At 42.1% G+C, this 24,263-nt stretch overlaps 1 protein-coding gene across 9 annotated transcripts; it reads right to left on the reverse strand.

The window, feature by feature from the left end:
• Positions 1-241: 241 nt before the first annotated feature.
• On the reverse strand, positions 242-1,529 carry LOC148042061 (uncharacterized). 9 transcript variants are annotated; one of them, XM_087689092.1, is made up of 4 exons: positions 1,477-1,529; positions 1,276-1,381; positions 1,055-1,167; positions 242-908 (listed from the first exon to the last, which is right to left on the reverse strand). In XM_087689092.1, the coding sequence occupies exons 3-4, from the start codon at positions 1,125-1,127 to the stop codon at positions 631-633; spliced, it is 351 nt and encodes a 116-aa protein (XP_087545218.1). In that variant the 5' UTR covers positions 1,128-1,167; positions 1,276-1,381; positions 1,477-1,529; the 3' UTR covers positions 242-630. The 9 variants fall into 9 exon arrangements, with proteins under 9 accessions (XP_087545218.1, XP_087545199.1, XP_087545207.1 ...); XM_087689073.1 differs by having other exon boundaries at positions 1,270-1,381; XM_087689081.1 differs by having other exon boundaries at positions 1,270-1,344; positions 1,477-1,491.
• Positions 1,530-24,263: the final 22,734 nt, after the last annotated feature.

The raw sequence follows: 24,263 nt of genomic DNA on the forward strand, positions 1-24,263 counted from the left end.
TATCCTAGCCACACAACCTTGCTTAGGGAGACCCAAGTAGTAGTCCATTGAATGGAATGAAACGCTTAAATATATAATGAGCATTTACTTTTCCTTTTGAATGTGAGATCCTTAAAGGTGCCAAGACCCCCCCATACGATTGAGGCAAAGCAAAGCTGCTCTGCCCCTGAGAATCGATCAGTTTGGATTGCACACACACACACACACACACACACACACACACACACACACACTTATGATGAACCAGCTCACCGTTCAGGTCATTGGAAAGTATTTACTTATTTTTGATAATCAACATCAGAAAGGGACCACATAGGCGTCTTGTGGCTAACCAATACTAAGGGGTGATACATCCACCGTTCATAGCCAAAGGAAGGAAATACATAGAGAGACATGACCTAGGTGCGGTAAGGTGGCTGACCTGGATAGCGGGACGAGGGAGGTCAGACGAGTTGGCGCGAGTGAGTGGGCAAGGCGAGCGAGGTTGATCAGAAGATGGGAGGATGCCTCGAGGGGCGTTAAAGAGAGGCGCAGGAGCTCCACGCCCTGAGCTTAACTACATTCAATGAGCGGCCTCCGCCCCTTCATCTGGAATTATATCAATATCCTTCTTCGTCATCTGTCTCCAAATCATGGAGCTCGTAGAACACGTCCACCCTCGGATAATCGTAGTGTGTCGCTCTCCGAAACAGATCCAGTGCAGAGTACAGCTCCACCTTGTCCGCCTCCCTCCCTTCGGATCTTCTCGCCGGCCGGCACCACACTGCACACCTCCAATAACCCCACAACACCTCGTCCTGGCGCGGCTGCAGCTCCATAGTCGCCGCGCTCGCCATGCCAGCGCCAGCTTCTATCACGAACCACAAGAAGCTGAGGCTTACTATCAGCAGGCGCACGTCTATACTGTCCTATGAAAACAAAAAGAAGATGACGTCTCTCTCTCTCTCTCTCTCTCTCTCTCTCTCGCGCTCTCTCTCTCTACTGATCGGTCCTACTTCCTCCGACACTCTAATTACTGTATCAGTCTCGGTAAACCCAAATCTCTCCCACTCACTTCTACATCCAGAGTCCACATCGCTGTCAAGGCTCAATCGATCTCCATAGATCAGTTCCAGATAAATCCGCATGTCGACTTCACGGTCCCGGGACTCCGGAGACTAATGACTCCTGCAGATGAGTACTTATGAAAAGCTGATGTATTATCAAACGACCGTAAAGCTTACAACCAAGAGAAAAAATTGGGAAAGTTTTGAAAGGGAGATGGGTAACTTCCACCATAGATCAGTCGCGGCTCGCCATGGTCATCATTGGCGGAAATGCTGCGTAATACCCACTCGCCAACAACTAAATGCTTATCGCACGTAAAATTGAGAGATGTCACCTTAAACAGGAAATAGCATTGTAGACATGCAAAATGAATTCCCTCCATTCAAAAGAAATAAATGTCCGAAAGAGATATCAAGACCTTTCTCATACCTTCCCATGTAGGATGTGTAAATGAAAAGACTATTGATCACAACCGCTCTATTATTGCGTCTACATATAAAAGAACAAGGAACTGCAACCGCATTTTCAACCATTGGTAAAGGGGGTGTACAAAACAAGATAGAACTTTAAAATAAGAACTGTAGATGTGAAAATGAGGTAAAATCTGCAATAAATGTGAACTACTGCATAGATGTGGCATCAATCGTTTTCATGTTCTTTTAAGTCAATGTTACCCTTTAATTGCTTTAATGGGAAACATTATTTGGGCTACATAGAAGTCCATTACCAACCATGATTTGAAAAAATGCATTGTTAAGGAACACCTTTTAGATACTTTTACTTGGTGGATTAAATCATTTGATGAGAAGGTCAAATTGAACTCATCACAATGGCAATGCCATAAGCAAATTATGGAAGGGAAAGAGTGGAATAAAGGGAGGCTAGGAGCACTCCAAGGTCTAAAGATTAAAGAAGAATGAAAAATGAAGACAACCATCATGTCATAATAGAGACAAAAGCATGGGCCTAAGAGACTACACTCATCATCAGAGACTCAAAACAATGGTGGGGAATATTTAATGATGACAAATGGGCATATATTAATTTACAAGACAATACTCAATTCACAATGGTTTGATAAAATATAGTTAAAGAAATGTTTTTAAGTTTTAAGCAAGCTTCACCTTCTCTTGCAAAGAGACAAATATTACTATATTAGAGAACAAGTTGGGGGGGAATACACTAGGCTATGCGGGTATGAGAGAGGGCTCCCATGATAGGTTTGGAGAGATAATGTATTGTCAAGCATAATAGGAAAATGTTTCCCACTAAAAGGAAATTGTAACCCTTTAATTGCTTTAATTTCTTTTAAGTCAAAGTAACCCTTAATTGCTTTAATTTCCATACTTTAAACTCCACTAGAAAGGATTTTAGTTGGGTGTGTCTTATGCTCTCCCAATAGGACTCAAGAGTTGGCGCAAAGCTTACTATCTCTCATGTTTTTCCCTTGGTAAACATGAAGATATTTTTTGGAAAAATATTAGAGACATCCCCAAATTGATGTCAGTTTTGTTGTCATAAATGTAGACATAACCTTAGGACTTGGTTAATCGGTGCCCAAAGCAAAAGAAGTTAACAGAAGTAGCTACTAGAGCTCTCGAGTTGGATCCAAGCATCTCCATCCATGCAATGCTTTTCAAGTGAAGAAGGTGTATCCATAGGTCTTAGCACTATTAGAATATGATCCTACATTCGTGAGATGTATAACAAATACATATGATTTTGCAAAAGGTTGTGTATAGGCCTCCAAGTGCTCACACTTATATTTGGCAACATGTTACTACCTTACAAACACCAATTACCAAGGATATTAACATTGAGAACCTATTCTTCATATTACTATTAAAACAATTTTAAAATTGCTTTATACTAAATGTGAAAAATGAATTTCATGTACTTATTCATATGATCATGCAATTAGTAATATGTCTAGTTATACTTGACATGATTTCTTCTAGAACTCAAAGGGTATGAACTCTTGTTAGGAAAATTTCACTGATTCTCAAAAAATCTAGTATCACGTTCAAAAGCCATCTATAAATGTTTCCCCCACCTCACTTCTATGGATCCTTATGAACACTTCAATATTGCAAGTGCCTCAAAATTTTGCTAGTTGAAATTGTAGGAAATCACACTCCATGGCATGTTGGATCCAAAAGATTTGAAAATGAATTTTATGTAAATTATTCATATGATCATGCAATTAGTAATATATCTAGTTCTATTTGACATGATTTCTACTAGAACTTACACATCCACATCATCACCAATCAATAGATTGATCTTACATGTTCAAGGATGAAGGTTATATAGTAGAGGGAATAACATTGCCTATTAATGTGTTTGGTTAACAAAGAAGAAATTCAACCATATTTGATTTGCTCCATATGCTCAAAGAATATTTCTCAAAGAATACTTTTTATGTTTTTAAATTTTTATATGTTTAGCACTCTTCAAATATTTGGCAAAACCTCACCAAATCTAAAGCAATGATAAAATGTCTTCTTCAGACCATGCATCCTAAATATAATGTGAGGATTCCACATTCTTGGAAGGTGCTCAACACCTATGGTTTTGGGATGCTCTCTAAAAAAATTTCCAATTGTAGTGCCTCTCAATATTTCAAATTGTTCCTTGCACAATTTGAAACCTAATTTCAAAATCTTTGTAAAAAAATATCCAATTGATGAATATTGTTCACTATCCTCAATGTAAAAGGCAATTATTAGAGATCTTAAGCTTCTAACCAATTCGAATACCTTCGAAACAATGATTTAATGGGAATTTTATTTGCATTCCAACATTTTTCTCATCGTGAGTTTCCTTTTCTACACAAATTTCGTAATAAGAGCTTGGAGGATACCTTGAGAAATGAAGCTGATATGAGCTTAAGAAAGACCTCGACCTACTACATGCATGCAGGTGAAAGATGGATGGAAAGAAAAATCAAAGAGCTTGGTGCCTGATGGTATAAATGAGAAATGAAGTGGCTATGGAGTTAGAGACCTACACTGAATAAGTGAAAGCGAAAGGATCCATCTTACACATTGTGGTGTAGGTTTTCACTATGCTAATATGCAAAAGATGTGTATTGCATAGCAGGAATGGCTTCAAACATCAACCAAGTTGTGGAGATGGATCTTCCTGCGGAGGCGATTTGTTGAAGATACTATGATTTCTCATTTGTTACTTGCTATTGTATTCCATGGGTCGTATAACTACTAATGATTGGTTTTCCAAGTGGTTTGTTAGCAAGTTCCAAGCACATTGTTTTCTAGTATACTACTATTTCCTTGGGAAGTGATTCTACCAAGTATTGGTCGAGTCTTGAGTAGGAGCACAACTAGGTTCTTTCCTTCTCGATGGGATGTAGGTGGACCTTGGTACATAGTTGTCCTTGGTCTACAACTTTCTATTAAGAAGAGGTACTCCTATCAAAGTGTTCAATATTGGTCACATTCCTAAACTTGCATACTATTTTCTAAATGGAGGTGAGAGCACATTTAGAAAACATGGTATGCCATTTAGAAAACATACCAATTATATGTGTGAGCTCCCTAGGTTAGCCCACCTAAACTCAATGTGCATTTACCCAATTGGAGACATTTAGCAGAGTTATAAATTAGAAAATTGTCATGATGTTGCTGGATTAGTAAGTACTAACAATGAAACATTGCATATACTTAGCCTTGGTCAACATCTTGGATATAAACATTATACTTTCTTTTGGCAAGCATCCTCAAGCACACTCCCACTTGATTGTTGTGATGACCTCACCATTATATCTCTCTTCTTTCTTCATCTCTTCATGCAACTAATTGAATCTAGGTCATTTGGCAATGCTTTTAAATGCAAAGAATGTAGCACAATCCACCCACTGTGTGTGTAGAAGATCCTCCTCTCACTATCTCTTTTCTCCTTTGCATCCTCATACATTGCCACCCATCAACTCATCACATCACTATCGAATACAAAATTTTATTCATTTTTTAATGCACCTCTCTATCCAAAATCTTACTACACCCTCTTCCTTGAGGTAGAATCGATGTCATCCTTGAGTCTTCTTGATTGCTCCATCCTCGTGTGAGGAAGCAATCCACTTGTGTAAAAAATTCAGATATGTATATAAGGCGATTCCTACACAAACCAACATGTAGCCATGATACTTTTAGTACTTGCATTTTGCCTAACAAAATCCTTCAAGGTCTTCATAAAGTGCTCAGGAAAGAATGTCCATTGAGCATGATCTTTGCCACCTATAGCCATCTCATCCACCAAATGTAGTAGGAGATGCAAATGGCCTATAAGTATGGTTCATGAAAGAGTATCCTCCAGTAAGTAGACATGCTTAATCCCAATCACTTGAGCATTCCAAAATGTCATGGGATCATTTTCCTTTAACCTAGTATATCTACAAAGAAAGACACCTAAAAAATTTATTAGCATAAGAAAGTGGAACATTGTTCTCATTTTGTACATTTGAGAATTTCCTACCAGTACGTAGTTGTTTTACCTCACAAGCTTTCCATCTTGTATATAGTCACCCATACTCTCTTTGAGGGATAATGCAATATGGTGGTAGGAAGTAACAACTACTAATAGTATATACATGAGATTGCTTTGCTATAAGAAACAATAGTTCTAACGTATTGTATAATTTCAAGATTTAACTTATAGAATCTTGTGCTAATCATGAGACTTCAACCAAATAACTGCACCATGCCTCTCCTTTTGGTATTGATGAAGGTCCCCTCCTTCAAGCATCGCATGTAATAGGTGGGTGTACAAAACTTTATTATGGATTTTTTCATAATATTTTCCTCCTTCTTTATCAATATCCATGGAGCATGTGGTAGAATTGTCTTTCCATTTTCTAACTCTTGTTACCAAGTACCCCTTTGCATTCCAATACTACATAGATCCTCTTTTACATGCTTAGAATCTTCCATCAAAATCAAGTGCTCCCATATAATGGTAAACCCCACATTCAAATGAATAGATGCATGTCTTCTAGAAGGTGATTGATCTTTAGGTGGGTCCAATAAGGTAATTGGAAGAATATAGAGTACCTAATCAATAAAATACAGAATGTGTTGAGAATTACAGATCTTGAGCAAGGTTAGCTATGGAGGTTGGAACTCATGGACAAGAAGCATGATGACAAGTGACTAGACGAGACTCTTACTCAAATGAAATAGGTTTCAAGATAGATTATCTTGGACTCATAAACACAATCTTCAATAGACATGGACAATGATTGATAATTCTCAACATCCCTCCTTAATCACAACCATAGAAACACTAACTATATAGAGGTTGTCATGAGTAGAACCTTGCTAAGTGTAGTCATGGAAAAACCAACCATATCACAAGACCTCACTATGTGTGTAGAGGCTATAGGGCATAGGTTATGTGAGGGTTAGAAGGCTTATGATTGGAGCATTAATGGAAGTACATACAAGGCTCTAAAACGTCAATCTAAATAGTGGGAATTGAAGGAACACTACAAGGGACTGGGGCAATAGCGACGCCGATTAGCGACGGCGTTTATCGGCGTCGCTATTGGCGTCGCTATTGGCGTCGCTATATGCAACGCTATACGCGTCGCTATTTGCGACGCAAATAGCGACGCAAATAGCGACGCAAATAGCGACGCATATAGCGACGCCAATAGCGACGCCAATAGCGACGCCGCAGGGAAAAAAAAGCGCGGCCGAAACCAGAGCGCCGTTTTCATTTTGTTTTCTTCGCCTTTTGAGAGCGAGAGCGAGGGAGAGAGCCAAGGCTTTGTGAAAGAAGAGGAGGAAGAGACTTGTTGCCGCTGCCGCCGCCACCGCCACCGTCGTTGTTCGCGAAGGAGAGGAGGAGCCCTCGTTGCAAAGAGAAGCCGCCCACGCTCGCCATATCTCATTGGTGAGTCTCCCTCTCTCTTTCTTTTACTTGTTGAAGGTTTAAATCGTTCTCTTTTGTTTATTTAGGAGAGGAAAAGAAAGAGAAGGAGAGGGAGAGGGAGAGAGAGGGAGAGAAAGAGAGGGAGAGGGAGAGAAAGAGAGTGAGAGTGCATTCTCTCTCTCTCTCTCTCCCTTTTGCTTGTTTAATGTTTAAATTACTTTCTTCTTTGCTTGTTTAGGAGAGGAAACGAGAGAGTAAGAGAGAAAGAGAGGGAGAGGGAGAGGGAAAGGGAAAGAAAGAGAAAGGGAAATAGAGGGAGAGGGAGAGGGAGGGGGAGGAAATAGGAGAGGGAGAGAAAGAAAAAGAGAGGGAGAAGGAGGGAGAGTGCATTCTCTCTCTCCCTCCCTCTCCCTTTTGCTTGTTTAATGTTTGAATCACTTTATTTTTTTCTTGTTTAGGAGAGGAAATGAGAGAGAAAGAGAGTGAGAGGGATAGGAAGGGGAAGGAAATGAGAGAGGGATAGAAAGAGAAAGAGAGGGAGAGTGCATTGTATCTCTCCCTCTCCCTTTTGCTTGGAGGATGTTTAAATCACTTTATTTTTTGCTTGTTTAGGAAATGAGAGAGAAAGAGAGATAGAGAGGGAGAGGGAGAAAAAGAGAGGGAGAGGGAGAGGGAGAGGGAGGGGGAGGGGAAGGAAATGAGAGAGGGAGAGAAAGAGGGAGGGGGAGGGAGAGGGAGCGAGGGAGCGAGGGAGAGGGAGAGGGAGAAAGAGGGAGAAAGAGGGAGGGAGAGGGAGAGGGAGGAGGAGGGAGGAAATGAGAGAGGGAGAGAAAGAGAACGAGAGGGTGAGGGAGAGGGTGAGAGAAAGAGAGGGAGAGGGTGAGGGAGAGGGAGAGGGAGAGGGAAGGGAATGAAATTTAAGATAATATACGTATCGATAATGGTATGCAATGTGCTTTGCATACGGCCACGTACTTCATCAAAATTAACCCAAAATTATTGTTATAGAAGTGGAGATCCCTTAAATTGAGTATAGGATAATTTCTCTCAGGTCTTATGACTATGAGTAGAATTGATTGAAATAAATTTTATTACTATAGTTGTAAAATTTCATAGATGGCGCGCATTAATTTTAAAATGGATTACTTATACTCAAAGCCGAGATATAACAAAAAATTATCTACCGGGACAAACAAATCGTTGAGCATGATACAAGGCCGAGATATAACATCGGAAAATCTCTCGACTACTATATACAATGCAAGGTTTATGGTCAACTTGCAAGTTGACGTACATCTCCAAAAAGCTATCCATTTAAGCCTCGTTTGCTGTAATGTAGATAAGATGGCAAACGAAGAAGGTCCTATTGTTCAAGACCGCGAGTCGTATCTTAATCAGCGTGTCCCATGTCCTTGCTCTCAATGCAAGTTGGCAATTAGACGAAAACGTCGATTGTCTATAGAACACGTACGACGATTTGGCGAGTTTCAACCTGAGATTATTGATCAGGCGATTGCAGATTTTCAGCAAACGGTATTTTCAAGTTAGCATTTTTCATGCATTGTACTCTCAAGCTAATTGAAAACCATACACAATAAGATTGGGTCTTGTTGGCAAATTTTGTGTCCAGGGGGGTGATGTCTCGACCCAAGGGGGAGAGCACCCTTTGCGGCCAATTAGAAGAGTTCGTGGACGTGAGATGGATGGATGGCAGGAGCCAATAGACCACTCGCAAGGCCCATCTATATCGTCAATGCCAGAGGAGACAGACAACCTTCCCGACTTGCCTACAATCTTGGAGCCTGAGATGGAGGCAATGATCGATGCATTGATTCCCATGGATGTTGAGACATCTGACCCGCTTAGAGAGGAAGCATCCATACCATTATATGATGGGTGCCGAGTATCTCGGTTGAAGACATTGCTTGCACTCTTAAGTGTGCAAGCGAAATACGGTTGGAGCGATACGAGTGTGACTGAGTTATTCAGGTACCTTGCATACAGACTTCATTGTTTTTTTTTTAAACAGTATTATTGTAAATATGGATGGATTTTTCAAGGTGTTTTATGATGTTTTCAGGTTATTGAAATATCATATATTGCCACCTGCAAACACCATGCCTGAGTCTCGTGATGATGCACGACATGTTTTACGGAAGCTTGGCATGGACTACAATAACATCCATGCATGTATCAACGACTGCATATTGTTTCGAGATGAATACGAGACTATGGAGACATGTCCAAAGTGTGGTGCTCACAGGTATCGACAGGACTTGCAAGGGCAGACCATCCCTCAAAAAGTCCTCAGACACTTTCCGCTCATCCCCCGCATAAACCACATGTTTCGCACGTCTGCCATGGCAAGCTTGACAACGTGGCATGTGCAGAATAGGTCTACGGATGGAGTGCAACGAATATCAGCAGATTCGCGCGCATGGAGCCACATTGACTCTACCTTCCCAGGCTTTGCGCGAGAGCCAAGGAATCTTCGGCTCGGTCTCGCCATGGATGGTGTGAACCCATTCGGTCTGCGCTCGACTTCTTACAGTGTGTGGCCTATAGTGCTTGTCAACTACAACATTCCTCCATGGCTTTCTACGAAGAAAGGACATCTCATCCTTAGCTTGCTCGTCCCGGGCCGCTACAAAGTAAAAAATATGGACGTGTATCTTCGTCCATTAGTCGATGAGCTTAAGATTTTGTGGGAGGAGGGGGTCACGGTGCAAGATATGAGCAGGCGCGATGGTCGGCGGTCAGCCAACATTCGAGCCATTCTCATGTGGACGATGCATGACTTTCCGGGATTGGGAGAGTGCTCAGGTGAGCAGACATTTGTTCACGCCGGTAATATCTATATTTTATTTCATTCAATCAAGTATTCACTAGGTCGTGGATCGCCTTGCAGGTCTCGTTACCTCAGGTTATCATGCATGTCCATTGTGTGGGCCACAGTTAGACGCCCGAAGGTCACGAACCATGAAGAAGATGGTATATCAAGGACACGCCACTTTCTTGCCGGAGGATCATGAACTCAGGGAAGGTTTTCTTGGACGACCTCCAGCACGTATGAACGCTGCAAGCTGGTACGAGCTGAAAATGGTAAACCCGGAATCACATCCAAATGGAATGCGACGGTTCTCAGTTTTCTACGAGTTGCCATATTGGACCCACTTACAGGTCAACCACTTGTTGGATCCCATGCATATTTTCAAAAATGTGGGCAGCTTGCTATGGGACCACATCACAGGAAAGAGAGACACTATAGGGTCACGAATGGATTTAAAGGAGGTAGGTAAGATGGAGGCGCTTTGGCCGCAGTCGAGTGCTGAAGGGGGAGTGCAGCTTCCTCGCGCTCCCTGGGTTTTGTCTACCAAAGAAGAGCGCATTGTGAAGCAAGTAATCAAGTCTATCCGCACTCCGACGGGTATGATGCGTTCTCTCAGGTCCGCATTTTCTAAAGATGACCAAATGTCTGGGCTAAAATCCCATGATTGGCATAAGATATGTCAGGTTTGTGAACAGAATGGATTTTAATAAGCGTGGACATTTTGAAATTTGAAAAGTGACCATTATTCTTAATGCTTTCTCATTTGTGGCAGTTTGTCCTACCGATCGCGATCGCGGGATGCCTAACTCCAGAAATTCGTGGGGCCATTTACAAGCTGTCGACTTTGGTGCAATGGATCTCACAGAAAGAGATTAAGACGTCCTCTATTGAATCCGCAAGGCGGGGAGCAGTTGAGACGGTCTGTCTCTTTGAGAAATACCTGCCCACTAGCATGCTCACGATACAAGTTCACCTTCTTGTGCATCTTGTGGACGAAGTGGAGATTGCCGGACCTGTCCATACGCGATGGATGTTCTTCCTGGAGCGCTTCATGAAAACCCTGAAAGGCTTTGTGCGACAACGAGCTCGTCCGGAAGGTAGCATGGCGGAGGGTTGGTTGGTGTCAGAGGCATTAGTGCATATCTCACAATGGCTACCAACGGTGGAACCAGACAATGAAATGCTATGGACGCTCAAGGACGATGACAGGCTGACTGGAGATGTGGTGGTTGGAAATGGGGTAGAAAAAAGAATGGATGCCTCAATGGAAGAGAAAGTGAATCGCTTTTGTATGTTGCACCATGCCTCCATGGAGACGTGGCTCGCCAAGTACCAGATTGCAAGGCAAGATCGAGAGGAAGCGCGAGCTGAATTCCGACGCAGTACGCGTCACCGACCGATTCGATATCCCGAAGGCATGGAGGAGATGCCGCGGTTTATGTCAACACGATGGTTGCATGGAGCCTTGATCGCAGCATCCAGCGAAGGGGCAGAGGTCTCAATGGAGGAGTGGGAGTTCTCGAGGGGATGTAGTCCAAAGGTAATGAGGGGTTTAGAATGTGTCGTATCTGAATTTGTTTGCTACATCTAATTTGAGTGTTTCAATGTGCAGTACAAAATATATAGTGCAGCGTGGTCGCGCGGACGGCATTTTCGGGTGGAGCGTATTGACAAAATGCGCTCCACAATGGACTGTGGTGTCATGGCAAGGTTTGAGCAAGAGAGCCGGCGACGAGCAACGGATCCGAACACGATTGTGGATGAGATGGAGTATTTTGGGAATTTGCAAAGTATTATTACGGTGGATTACCGTAGCTTCTCCATGATAATATTCGATGTGCAGTGGTTCAAAGTGGTACTTGGAGGAGCTGGCGCAACGGTTCGACGAGGTCCATCTGGATTTCTCGAAATAGATTCCGAAAAAAAATGGATGGATTTGCGCGACACCTTTGTGTTGCCGGCACATTGTGAACAGGTAATCTTCTAGTCATTTGCTTGCTAATTGTAATACGACATGCTTTATGTCACAATGGTTTGAAGACGGTTTGTAAGTGTTTGTGAACAGGTAATCTTCTATCCAAATCCCCGACAACCTCGATGGTGGTATGTTATACCTTCAACTCCTAGAGGTGCGAGAGTATACGATCAAAGCGATGTTCCAGGCATAGATGAAGAATATATGCAAATAGAGGGATCGAAATTACAAGGGGTGGAGGCCACCGCAAGCTTGGAGCCCGCATCGGCTAACAATGATGGAAATACAGAAGTCGTAGAATTTTTTGAGAACGAGGCAGACTCGTTCTTTTGTGGTGACATGTCTATCGACCTTCCAGTGTATGCAGAGTTATGTCAGGAGATTAACATGGGACCATAGAATACTTCATTCTTGGAGAATTGTATTACTCAATTCGTTGTTTAGATCTTCCATAAAGGTAGATAAGATATGCATTTTAAGATGGATTTTTCAAAAATGATTTATATTAATGCGCTTTGTATAGTTTCAATTGATTATTCTAACATTATTTTTTATCTCTGCAGGTATCTTTATTTTCAGGATGAGTCGAGGGATGAGCGATGAGGAGTTTCAGGAGATGATGGCACGTATGTCTCCAGATCAGCTCGCGAGATTCAGAGAGATAGCAGATCAGGAGCTGTCTCGTTCTTCGTCAGGGCGCTCTGCTAGATCAGCTTCAGTGCGATCAGATGCTTCAGCTTCGAGCAGACGATCTCGACGCTCGCGACTTGGGCCAGAGGGAGGGACTGCGACTGCAGGAGGATCAGGGGGGTGCTGCTGTGGAGACACGGACGCGGTGTCTCCGTCTCGTCGTTCAGCTAGAGCTCGGTCACCTCCAGGATTTGTCACACCTGTGGGGACGTCCACTCCAGTTACTCCGGCTTTTGCGCAGCCGTCGGCAGATGTCACGCCTTTTGGTGGCACTCCTTTTGGGGGCACCCCCTCTGGTGGCACTCCTTTTGGTGGCACCCCCTCTGGTGGCACCCCTTTCAGTGGCACTCCGGGAGAGGGTACCCCCGTCGGTACACCGGATGTTCAGGGGTCTCCTGGATATGCCCAGGAGAGTGGACGGAGATGGGAGAGGGCCCATACGAGGCACACTCCTAGGGATTATGGATACCTAGTGGATGGCAGGTCAGGAGCTATCATCATGAATGATGAGGGGAGGAGGGTGATAGCTCGCATGAGGGAGTTGTGCCAACAAGTTTTTCGGCACAACGTCCTGGATCATTGGAGGAACATACCGGAGGGGAGCAAGGAGTACATAGTAGCATCCTTGCATGAGGAGTTCCCGGTGCCAGCCGCAGTGGATAGATTCTCTACGGGCTGGATGATGGATTGCATGCGTGCATACATGTCACATAGACGATCCGACGCACGCAAGGCAATCAAGAGTGGGGCTCCAAAGCCCGAGTGGTTAGATGCAGAGGACTGGCGCCGACTGAGGGAGGAGGCTACAAATTCGCCAGGACGTTGGAGTCAGCAGCGGGAGGCGGCGAGGGCACGAATCGAGGCCGGATCGGTACATCATCTTGGGAGTGGCGGCCACAGGACATATTTGGAGGACTTTGTAAGTTTCTCTTTTATTTTGCTTATTTGTTTTTTTGAGATATTATTTGTACTGACAATCATATTTCTAACAGTTAGCATTTTGTTTTCTTTGCAGCACTCCATTACAAATCGTGATCCGCAAGGCCTTGAGACTCAATATGCAGAGAGGCACGGTCTCAGATCATTGATCGACCGATTGTACAGACGCGGCGGCCCAGTAAGTCTCTCATCTTTCATGTCCGTAGTTACCATGAGATATTTGAATGCATTATTGTATGGTGGATTGATATGTTGTTTCTTTTTCTGCAGAATCCGTTTGATGCTCCTTTGCAGAGGGACGAGCTTTCGGGGGACGACGATTTGTAGCTCGCCCTCGGATCCTTAGCGCTCACATACCTTTAGTTTTTAGTCGCCCGATCTATGTAGACATTTTCTATGTATTAGTGATATTGTTTTATGATTGTACCAATCGCATTTTATGCGATATCATGTATTTATTTCATCTATCAGTTTTATGATTTCAGTATAGATTCTTTTTGTTTGCAAACGCTTTGTATGCAGCAGTGCAGAAACTATTTTGTATGGCTCTCATACAGCACACAGTGCTGCCACAAAAATTTTTTTTCCTCTGTTACCGTCGCTATTTGCGTCGCAAATTTACTGCAGGCGTCGCTATTGTCGTCGCTACCAGCGTCGCAAATTCTCTGCAACCGTCGCTATATGCGTCGCTATTTGCGTCGCTATATGCGTCGCATTTGCGACGCATATAGCGACGCAAATAGCGACGCATATAGCGACGCAAATTTGCGACGCATATAGAGACGCAAATAGCGACGCATATAGCGACGCAAATAGCGACGATACCATGGCGTCGTCAATAACGACGCTTTTTCCGACGACGGGGGCAAATTTTGTTGTTTGTATTTTCGTCGCTTTAAACGTCGCTATAAGGTCTATATCTTGTAGTGGAACGATGAGGCTTGTCCTTCTACTCTTGAATGTCTTCTTCTTCTTCTTCTTCATGGTCTTTTTTGTCTTTGATAGTTGCAAGGTAGGACTTTCGTGATATTTTCCTGGCACAATAAAAATTTTCAATGTGCCTAGTTCTTTTACAAAAGTCACAAACAATGTCTTTCTTCCCTTTCTACTTGTTGTTCACAAAGAGCACCTATTCTTCTTTTGAAATGCTTGCTTCCTCTTTACCTTTGAGCTTCTTCTCTTATTTAACGAGTGATGCTTCAATGTCTACCAGCTTTGGATTGGGCATATTAATTAGTGCGGTGGAGACATTGACAAATTTTGAAGGAAGACTCTTCAGAGTCTCCAATGCATATTTCTTCTTCCATTTTTAAGTTTATCTCTACAAGTTGAGTTAGGAGACTTTCCATATAAGTAAAGTGAGTTGCAAGGGATGTATTAGCTTTCATACCAACCCTAAAAATTTCAATCATAAATCAATATTTTCAAGATTTAGATTGGGAACTAAAGAGTGTTGCAAGAGTAGCATCTCCAAATCTCTTCTCCTATCCACTAGTTATTGACCAGATATCTTTCTTCATGAGGATTAGCTTTATCCTTGTCTGCCATCTATGGCACTTGACACCTTTGAAGTAGCATGAGGGTGAATATTTTCCCATTCTAGAGGTTTGAGTAATAGTAATCTCTGAAAACAAATCAACACAAGAGTTGAAACCAGCTATGTCAAGAGATACAAGTGGGCGTAGTGTTAAAAGACACTATGTTTTGATGATTGATGTTTAATCTTGATACTTAAATCTTCATATTGAATCTTCTTCTTGCTAATAGCTTGGTTGAAAACTATAATGTGTCTGCTTGTCCACTTGTGGGACGCGTCTTAGCAGCCCATTGGGAAGAGAGTCTAGCAAGCGCCACTTGCACTCGCAAGGAATGTCACAAGGTCTGCGATCTAGGACTTCCTAAGTCTGCCCAAAAGCAGAAGTATCCGGCCGTTCCGACTTAGGACCTGAAGTTAGGGTTTCTTTCCTATTAGCCAAGTCTCTAGGAAGTAGCTAGCGTCGAGCTCCAGATGAACCACTTTGCAGAGGAGCAACAGAGTCGAAGCGGATTTATGCTACGAATGGGAGACGAGAGGGATGCGAAGCTCACCTTTTCTGCCCAAAAGGCATAGTCCCATTCCGCTCCCCTAAAAAAGCATAAATCAGGATTCTAACTCTACTGACTCTAGGTCTTCACAGTATCGTTATCACGTCTTTTGAGAAAAGTTCCCAGCTAATCGGGACCACCCTTCCGTAGTACGGACCCAAGTTGCGTCCATCGCACTTTCCTCGGGTTGCTTAGTTATCTAATTACCTACCACATTATGTTTGACACGCAAAGGCAGCTTCCTTAATTAATCTATTTAAACACATGGTTCCTTCACCTAACTTAGGCACTGACATTAAAAAAAACAATGTCAAGCAAGTTCATTTTCCAAATATTTGACCTTTATTTATCATAGTCTTGGAATACATCAAGTATCATGCACGAAGGCTATCCCACCACAATCAACAGGATTGCTGCTCCAAGTTTCGCCCGTAGATTAGTACACAGGCCTCGAGATCCCATCTCGAGTCACGTTGGCCTCTTGTGCAGGATCCGGAGGCAAGGGATTTACAGCCAGAGCCTCCCCTAGCACCCAAGTGTCCTCCCACTCCAAGCAGCACCCACAGAGAGACCTCTCGCGGAGGGTTCGGTCCATGTACCCGGCGTGACTAACAACCCCATTGGATAAGGCCAGGCAGACAGTCAGAGGTAACTGAACCTACCTCTCCCTCCAGGCTATTAATCTAAAGCATTAAGTGTTTGGCCTTGAATTAGTTCCTTGAGAAAAGAAGCTCAAACAATGTACCTAAGTGTACAATCACGATCATTTCTATGGTCATTCGTACGACCAACTACTAAGGTGTAATTCCTTTTTCCCGAATACTCCCAGCATTCGATCCTAGATTGTTCACGACTTGGCGAGATTCCAAGGGCTTGGCAAGCTAGGTTTCTTGTTTCCCCTTTTTCTTTGGGTTAGGGTTTGTACCCTACCGACCCTAATTATCCTTACCTTAGGTCTCCTTGTAACATAGATCGTGGACAACCTCATCGCCCTCGGTTGGTCAATTTGCTTCTTGTCAATTCACAATTTCCCTAAGTTTGACAAATCGGTCCCCAAGAGAGAGAGTTGTAGTAGGGAAACAACTCGACTTCTTAACAAGTCTAGCTTGTAATTATGTCTCGCCTCCCTTGGCCTAACACAAGGAACTTTCAATCATTCCCCACATAGGCAATTTGGTGAAATATAGGAAATTCTCCAATATTTCCTATGTAGACAAGTACGTATTCCCAATCTATAACTAGGAAATTGCATTCCCTACATCTTATAATAGGGAATATAGAACATTCCCTACATTCCTTTGAAAGTCCCTACGTTCCCTACATTTTATAATAGGGAATATAGAGCATTCCCTACATTCCTTTGAAAATCCCTACATAAAGAATTATAAGGATGTGATTTCCTACTTTTATGTAATAGGGAATTAAAGGTACAATGAGGATAAGATAAAGATGATGTTTATCACAATTCTCTATTTCTCAATTCAAATTGATAATGATAGTTTCGAGAAGGTAAGGACAAAGGTCACAAGAAACTCTAAACCACTTACTATATAGAAAGTTCACATTATAACTAGGAAGATTACTAACCAAACTAGGAAGAATGTAGAATTTTCTAGTTATAACTAGATAATTTTTCCATCACTAGTCTCTTCTAACTAGTAAAATCATTTTCCTAGATAGTATCTAGAAAATTGAAGCCCTATCTAGCAACATTATCTAGCAAGTTATTGTATAACTAGTAATAATATCAACCTAATTAGAAAATTTTACTTTTTACTAGTCATAACTAGCAAGTACTATCCTGTAACTAGGGAATTATAGATATTCTATCAAGTTAACTTGGAACTCATGATTTTTCTAGGTGTAATTAGTAAATAAATATTCATTGATTAGACATTTACATTTATATAATACTTACTCACAGCTAAGCTTTTCACATTGACACAAAAGCAAGACCACAATTGTTGAAAGGTAATCACAATAACAAAAAAGAAAATTAAAAGAAAGATGTTTAGTACACATGAATAACACAGACTGTGTGGCCCCAACAACAGAGTCATTGCATTTAGCAACAATAACACTTACAAAATTGAGCAAAGTACATGGCCACATTGACCAAGCATATATCATGGCCATGACATCCATCTTATTGCAAAGCTCATGATTATATTAGTGAGAAAAAAGCATATTCCACCAATGGATTAAATAGAAACTCCACACACTAACATCATATTCCTTACTGTCCAAATGAGCAACAAGAGCAAACATTCAAAGTGCATGGCAAGAAAACCACACAATCATATATACCCTATCATGAAAATTAGATAGCCATATTAAAAAGGAAAGCACATTACCAAGTGCATGACCATATTGGTCATGGAAGTGCACATGGAAAAAAAGAACCACCAGGGTAAAGCGCGTAGCCATATTGAGAAAAAGCAAAATTGCATTGCCCAAAACATGTGGCTATAGAAAATAAAGCAAACTACATTACTATATTATCACCTTTCAAACTAGCACTAAACTTATAAACTTCATGTCTTAACACAAAAATATAAGTACCAAGGATTCTAATGATTTCCAACTATTGTAGCTAGCTCTATGTGGAAGCTTGCAACATGATAGATGGGAAGCTACTTTAAGGTTCACTATGAGGTGACTTGAATAACAAGAAGGCTACACCTAAATAGCCTTACAAGGGTGGAAGTATATTACCTTTACAAAGAACTAGTGCTCCAAAACAAAGAAATCCTCATTGGATATTCTCATTTTATTAGGGTTTGAAGTTGAGAAACTCCATAGAAAAGTATCGATGGGAGCATATCAAATTCTCACCAATCTCAAAGGTAGGTGAAATAATTCAAACAATGTAGAAACTCTTGCAAATTCTCAATGGAACATTGAAAGTGCATCATAATAAAAGGAAAACACAAGAGGAAAAGAAGATCAAATTAAGATTGGAAAAATTTTGAATTTATATTTTGAGAAAAAATAAGAGAGCTAAAAGAAAGGCATGCTTTTTGTGCTAAGAACATGCTCAATAAGGCCAATATTAAAATAGAGTACTATAAAAAGCAAGGAGGGGAGGAAAGCATGTTGGGCTATTCTCTCCTATACATCTTAAACCTTCCATGTTGGGTAAAAAACCATAGGTTTGAATCTCTACAAGAGAGGCTGAACCCCTAGAGGATCTTAATGTACTCTTCCTGAGGATTTCAATCATGCTATGCATTTGGCAATTCAAAAATTATGATGTGTGCAATCTTGTGTAGCAACTACTCCTATAGGCACCTATTTGGCTAGTATCATCTTGTGGTCATAACAAACATCAAGTGTAACATCCATGACAAGTCTATTTATGCTACCCTCTAATCCCTCCTAACTTGCTCTAGCCCTTATTCCTATAAGTTAAGCCTTAGAGGTAATTCAAAGCTCCCAAAAATCTTGGAACAACTCAAGAAAATTCATGAGCACTATCATATCCCTTCTCTACCGTTAGAAATAATAGATACATGAATTTTTAGCAAGACCATTCATATATACTTGTGAAGATCATATCCCAACGACTATATTTATGGCCCCAAAAAACATTATTACGAATATTTTAAAATTACTCTATGAAATTATCATTTTGTCTAATTATAACAAATATTTTGAAATTATTCTCTAAAATTATTATTTTTCATGGAACAATCTGACAAAATTTTGATCATTGTAGTTCAAGCCATTGTCATTTCCATCCCAATATGCCTTAGCATCCTATAAGATGCCAAAATACTCACTAGTGGGTTGGAATCCCATGATCTTTTAGGAGATAGGTGTTTTTGATTACATGAGTACTTGAGAAGGCAAAAGGCCAAGTGACCCTATTATATAGGATACCTTTAATGCTGAGGGAAGCTTATCATGGCTCTAAGTTAATAAGTTCCCTACTGTGTGTTGTTGACAAAAGTAGTGTAATCACATACAACCCAATCTTATGGGGTTGGAAGCTCACATCCTAGGCTAGACAATTGTTTTCTCTGTAGGGATATGGATTTTATACTACTTCATGGAATGGTGTTTTTATATATTATCTTTTGTGCAATAGAATGTTGTTTTCCAAAGTGTTTGTCATGTGCTAGATGTTGTGTTTATGGACCCTATGTAACATGATAATAAAAGGAAGTTGCTTTTTTATGTTGTAATAGTATGGTACCTTTGCTAATTAGATAAGTAAAATAAATCCCATCAAGGAACGTGAAAATACCTCCATCTTGATGACCAATCTTCTATGGCTAGATGGACCTAATAATTTGGGTAGCTTTTCTAAACATTAGATGGAGTTATTAATACATGATCCTCCAAATTTAGTAGGACATATATGAGGCTCAACTTCATTTTTGGGGGGCTAATGTGAGATGATGTCTTATCCGCAAGGGGATCAACATTTTATTCTCTTCCACTTCTCACTCTCTTTGAACCAAGTGCCTGTTGGAAACTGCGAGGAAGACAAGAGACGAAAGGAAGAGAGGAGAGAAGAGAGATATGAGACACTAGAAGTGGAACCCCAAAAGTGTGTAAATTGAGCACACATGATGTGAATATATAGAGGGGACTTGGGGCGCTATATATAGACACGAAAGGAAGAGAGGAGAGAAGAGAGATATGAGACACTAGAAGTGGAACCTCAGAAGTGTGTAAACTGAGCACACATGATAGGAATATATAGAGGGGACCTGGGGCGCTATATATGTCATGTGTGCTCAATTTACACACTTCTGGGGTTCCACTTCTAGTGTCTCATATCTCTCTTCTCTCCTCTCTTCCTTTCATCTCTTGTCTTCCTCGCAGTTTCCAACATGGTATCGGAGCTGCTTGCATCCGATGAGAAAGAATCGTCTAATGACGAGGAGCTGGACTAGACAACAGGGCCGATTGGTCGCAATTGAGAGCTAAGCGAGCTTTCTCTCTCTGTGCCAGATGTCCGACCAGAAAACCCTACCTGATGCTGCTCCTCAACCTACCTGGATCGAGTGTGCTGTGCTCTGGTAAACCGCTCCAACGATCCAGACCGCAGTTTTCCAGCCTCCCAAGCCTTAGGAGAGATGCCAAATGCATCAGGCCCCTCTAAAAGCCCTAGGGTGTTCAAAAGCTGATTGAGTTCCTCCTTGTTGTCCTGTCCATCAACTCTGAAGCTCCGCAAGTAGGCATGATTCAATACGCGGAAACGCGTCAAATCTGGCGTTCCATGAGAGGAGGGGACAAATCTGAGGGGATTAAATATGCATTTTTTATCGCATTGCTTCTCCCCAGTTTTGGCTTGACGGGAGGAGATGGTTTTGACAAGAAAGCCATGGTTGGCACACTGCCGCCAGGCTTGAACGCAGTCGTGAACAGGATCTCCCTCCTGGGGGCCTTCATCGGGCAGCTTTTCTTCGGCTGGCTGGGTGACAAGCTAGGCGGCAAGAGGTTCTATGGCATCACGGCCATGGTCATGATCTTCAGCTCCATCGCCTCGAGCCTCTCCTTGTTGCAGAAATGCAGGCAACAGAAGAACCTGTGTATGGCTCGACACTTACACGCCTGTATGCTTGCACACGGCCTCGATACTCATCGATTCATGGGCAATTACCTTGTGCCGCTCCTTGTCGAGTGTGGTGCCCTGTGCGATGCCCTGTAAATCTTTGGCAAACTGCCCATCACGATGTCTATTCGTGGACATTCCTCATCTCTGCCGCTGCAGAATGTGGAGAAGCGCCATGTCACAATGTGTACTCCTGGACTTCCCTTATTTTTTGCTATATCAATTATGAGGAAACAGAGTATGCTTTCCATCTGTACCAGAAAATGCCTGTCACAATGTGTACTCCTGGACTTCCCTTATTTTCTGCTATATCAATTATGAGGAAACAGAGTATGCTTTCCATCTGTACCAGAAAATGCAAGAGGCTTGCATACAACCTAACAATTATAAGTTTCTTGCCCTGCTCAAAGCTCATACTAAGCTACAAGACATGGAACGAGACAAAGGCATACATGTTGATATTGTTAAAAATGGACTGGAAAATGACCAATACATTGGTAACAATCTGGTGGATATGTACGCTAAAGGTGGCTCACTTCTCTGTTCTGATTCAGATAATCGATTTTGTTTCAAAAGTGGGATGAGGCTGGTTTCCTCATCCTGCGAAACTCCCATGAGATCAAATGCAAGTGGTGTAACTTCTTGTTGAAGGTGGACTTGAGAGTTTTGGAGCACTTGGTCTAGGAAGATAATGTTTTGTGGAACTCCGATGATACACTTCTTGCTGACCATGGCGATCCAGGAGGAGTATATTTCACTGAGGAAGTCTTCGGTAAAAATTGTTTCAATACAACACGGCGATCCAGGAGTATAATGTATCTTGCCTCTGCCTCCCCGTAGTGACCTGACCGTTGCTGCCGCAAGACATGGATTCCTACCGCAGACGCAGCAGGAGCCACAGCCGCAGTCTGACTCGAAGTCCTAGTCGTAGTAGGAGCTGAAGCCCTGCTCGAATCACCATATGATGACAGGGGTAGTCGATCTCCTAAAGACCGTAGCTTGTCGTCTTATGACATAAAGGAATTGCCATATGCTGACAGGGGTAGTCGATCTCCTAAAGACCATAGCTTGTCGCTCTCCAGGTAAGGATCGGAGCCTCTCTCCTGTGCGCAAGACTACTTCACGAGGGGGCAGGAGATCCCCCTCACTCAGTGCCCTTCCGTGGATCTGTGGAGTCTCGCCAGGCTGGGGTGGAAGTTGCCATGGCGCAGGGCCAGGGTCAATTGACATCAAATTTGTAGATGAACTTTCCCGATGAGATTCTACTGCAGGGAGAAGAGAAGGATACTTCCCTGCGTAGGAGATCATTCCCAATCCTGAACAGAGCAGTTTCCCATCAAGGATGTCATCCCCGTGGGGTACTTTGTGACACTGCCTAACGGTAGAGAAGGATACTTCCCTGCGCGTAGGAGATCATTCCCAATCCTGAACAGAGCAGTTCCCCTTCCACTGTCCTTGAAAGAGATGTGAGTGCATGCCTTCAATCTCAGGCCTCTTCAGCTAGGAGTGGATTGTTAGACAAGGATGCAAATGCATCTACACCACGTTCCCTAGGCTCTTCAGTTCACAGTAGTAAGAAATGTAGAGCCAGAAGAAAAGGGGCTGGTAAGAATCAGGAGATGTTTTTTTTTTCTACTCGGTTTTTCTGCTCAAAGAGGCACTGTACGTGCTGTCTAGATCCTCCAACTTGGGTCCATGTCAACGGCACCCTCAGCCTCTCCACTTCGAACATCCCGGGCTCCTGTTTCGACTCCAAGATCAGGGCACATGACTTCCACTTTGTGCGTGTCCCCACCGATATGCGAATTGGCATTTTATTTTTGGGAAAACAGATCATCATTTTGGTATATTACATTGACCAGAAAATAGCAGCAGTATTGCGAATTCAAACTGTCATTGTTTTATCTTGCTCTCATCTTCCCAGAAAGGAACAAAATATGATGTATCAGAGAATGTTTCCACAACTATTGTGGCTAAGCCAGAGACTGCAAGTTTCGAACTCAAATTTACTTCAGATATCCAGTTTTACATAGTTCTATGGACCTTTTCTAGAGGTGCTGCAGCAGACTTTAGATCCTATTGTTGCAGTAAAATTAGCTGGAAAGCAATCCGCATCTTGGTTTTCTGATCCTGTGAAATCCAAGTTTGAAGTTGATAGAAATGGTACTCTAATCAAAATCAATGAGTCCCCAGTAAATGATCAGATTCAGCTGGAGAATGTAGCTGATTTTGAAGCTTGGGAGGATGCCCATTTGAAGAGTGTGAACTCAGAAGTGGAAGTGGAAGATGTGGGGATCCATAGGGATTTGGAGAATATCTTGTTTGAGCAGGAAAAGGCAGCCAAGGTCCTTCAAATCTGGTTCAGAAAATGTTAGAAAGAGAGAAGAACAACAGCCAAGGTCCTTCAAATATGGTTCAGAAAATGTCAGAAAGAGAGAAGAACACGCACACATGAAGAGTCTAAGTGGGAGAAGTTTTATAAAGAAGCTTACAAGGCAACCAGGTCCTGGCTTCTTTCTGCTGAGCCTTTGCAGGACGGTGTTGTAGAGCTTCTCTACAGAAAGAGATTTGTGTCTTCTATCATTGTATGGTCTCCTCAATTTAGTTAAAGGACAAAGATTCAAATGCTAATGCAGTTTCCTGGGAATCAGTATCTAGTCTGTCCCATATACTTACTGTCTTTAGTTACTATCTTTAGTTAAAGGACAAAGATTCAAATGCTAATGCAGTTTCCTGGGAATCAGTATCTAGTCTGTCCCATATACTTACTGTCGTGTAGATCATTGTGCAACCATGTTCATCTCTGTTGATCATGATGTATGTTTATCTTGTTGGTGGTTCTTGCCCTTGTATACTGTTGATGGTTCTTGTTTGTCAATGCCTTGCATTCAGTTGTATTGGTCTTGCCAACTTGATATGACAATATTGATACTTGATGATGTTTGCTCATGGGGCAGAGACATTTGTGCGAGCTGATGGTGCTTTCATTCCATTCGGGGACAATTTTGATGTCTCCAAAGTCACAACTACTATCAAAGGGGTAGGTGACATGGGAGATGTTATAACTATTGACTTGCAAGGAAGCATCAACAGCATCGTGGGGAGGAGGGTAATAAAAGTTGGCAGAAGCTCAGGGCTAACAGAAGGAAGCATCATGGCATATGCCTTTGAGTACAATGACGAGAAGGGCAATTACTTTTTCACTGATTTCCTGATTGTGGGCAAGAACCAATAGGGTT

This window comes from Lygodium microphyllum, chromosome 1 (genome assembly GCF_053477565.2).
Source record: "Lygodium microphyllum isolate KBCC chromosome 1, Lygodium_microphyllum_v1.1.10, whole genome shotgun sequence".
In the NCBI taxonomy this organism is placed as follows: Eukaryota; Viridiplantae; Streptophyta; class Polypodiopsida; order Schizaeales; family Lygodiaceae; genus Lygodium; species Lygodium microphyllum.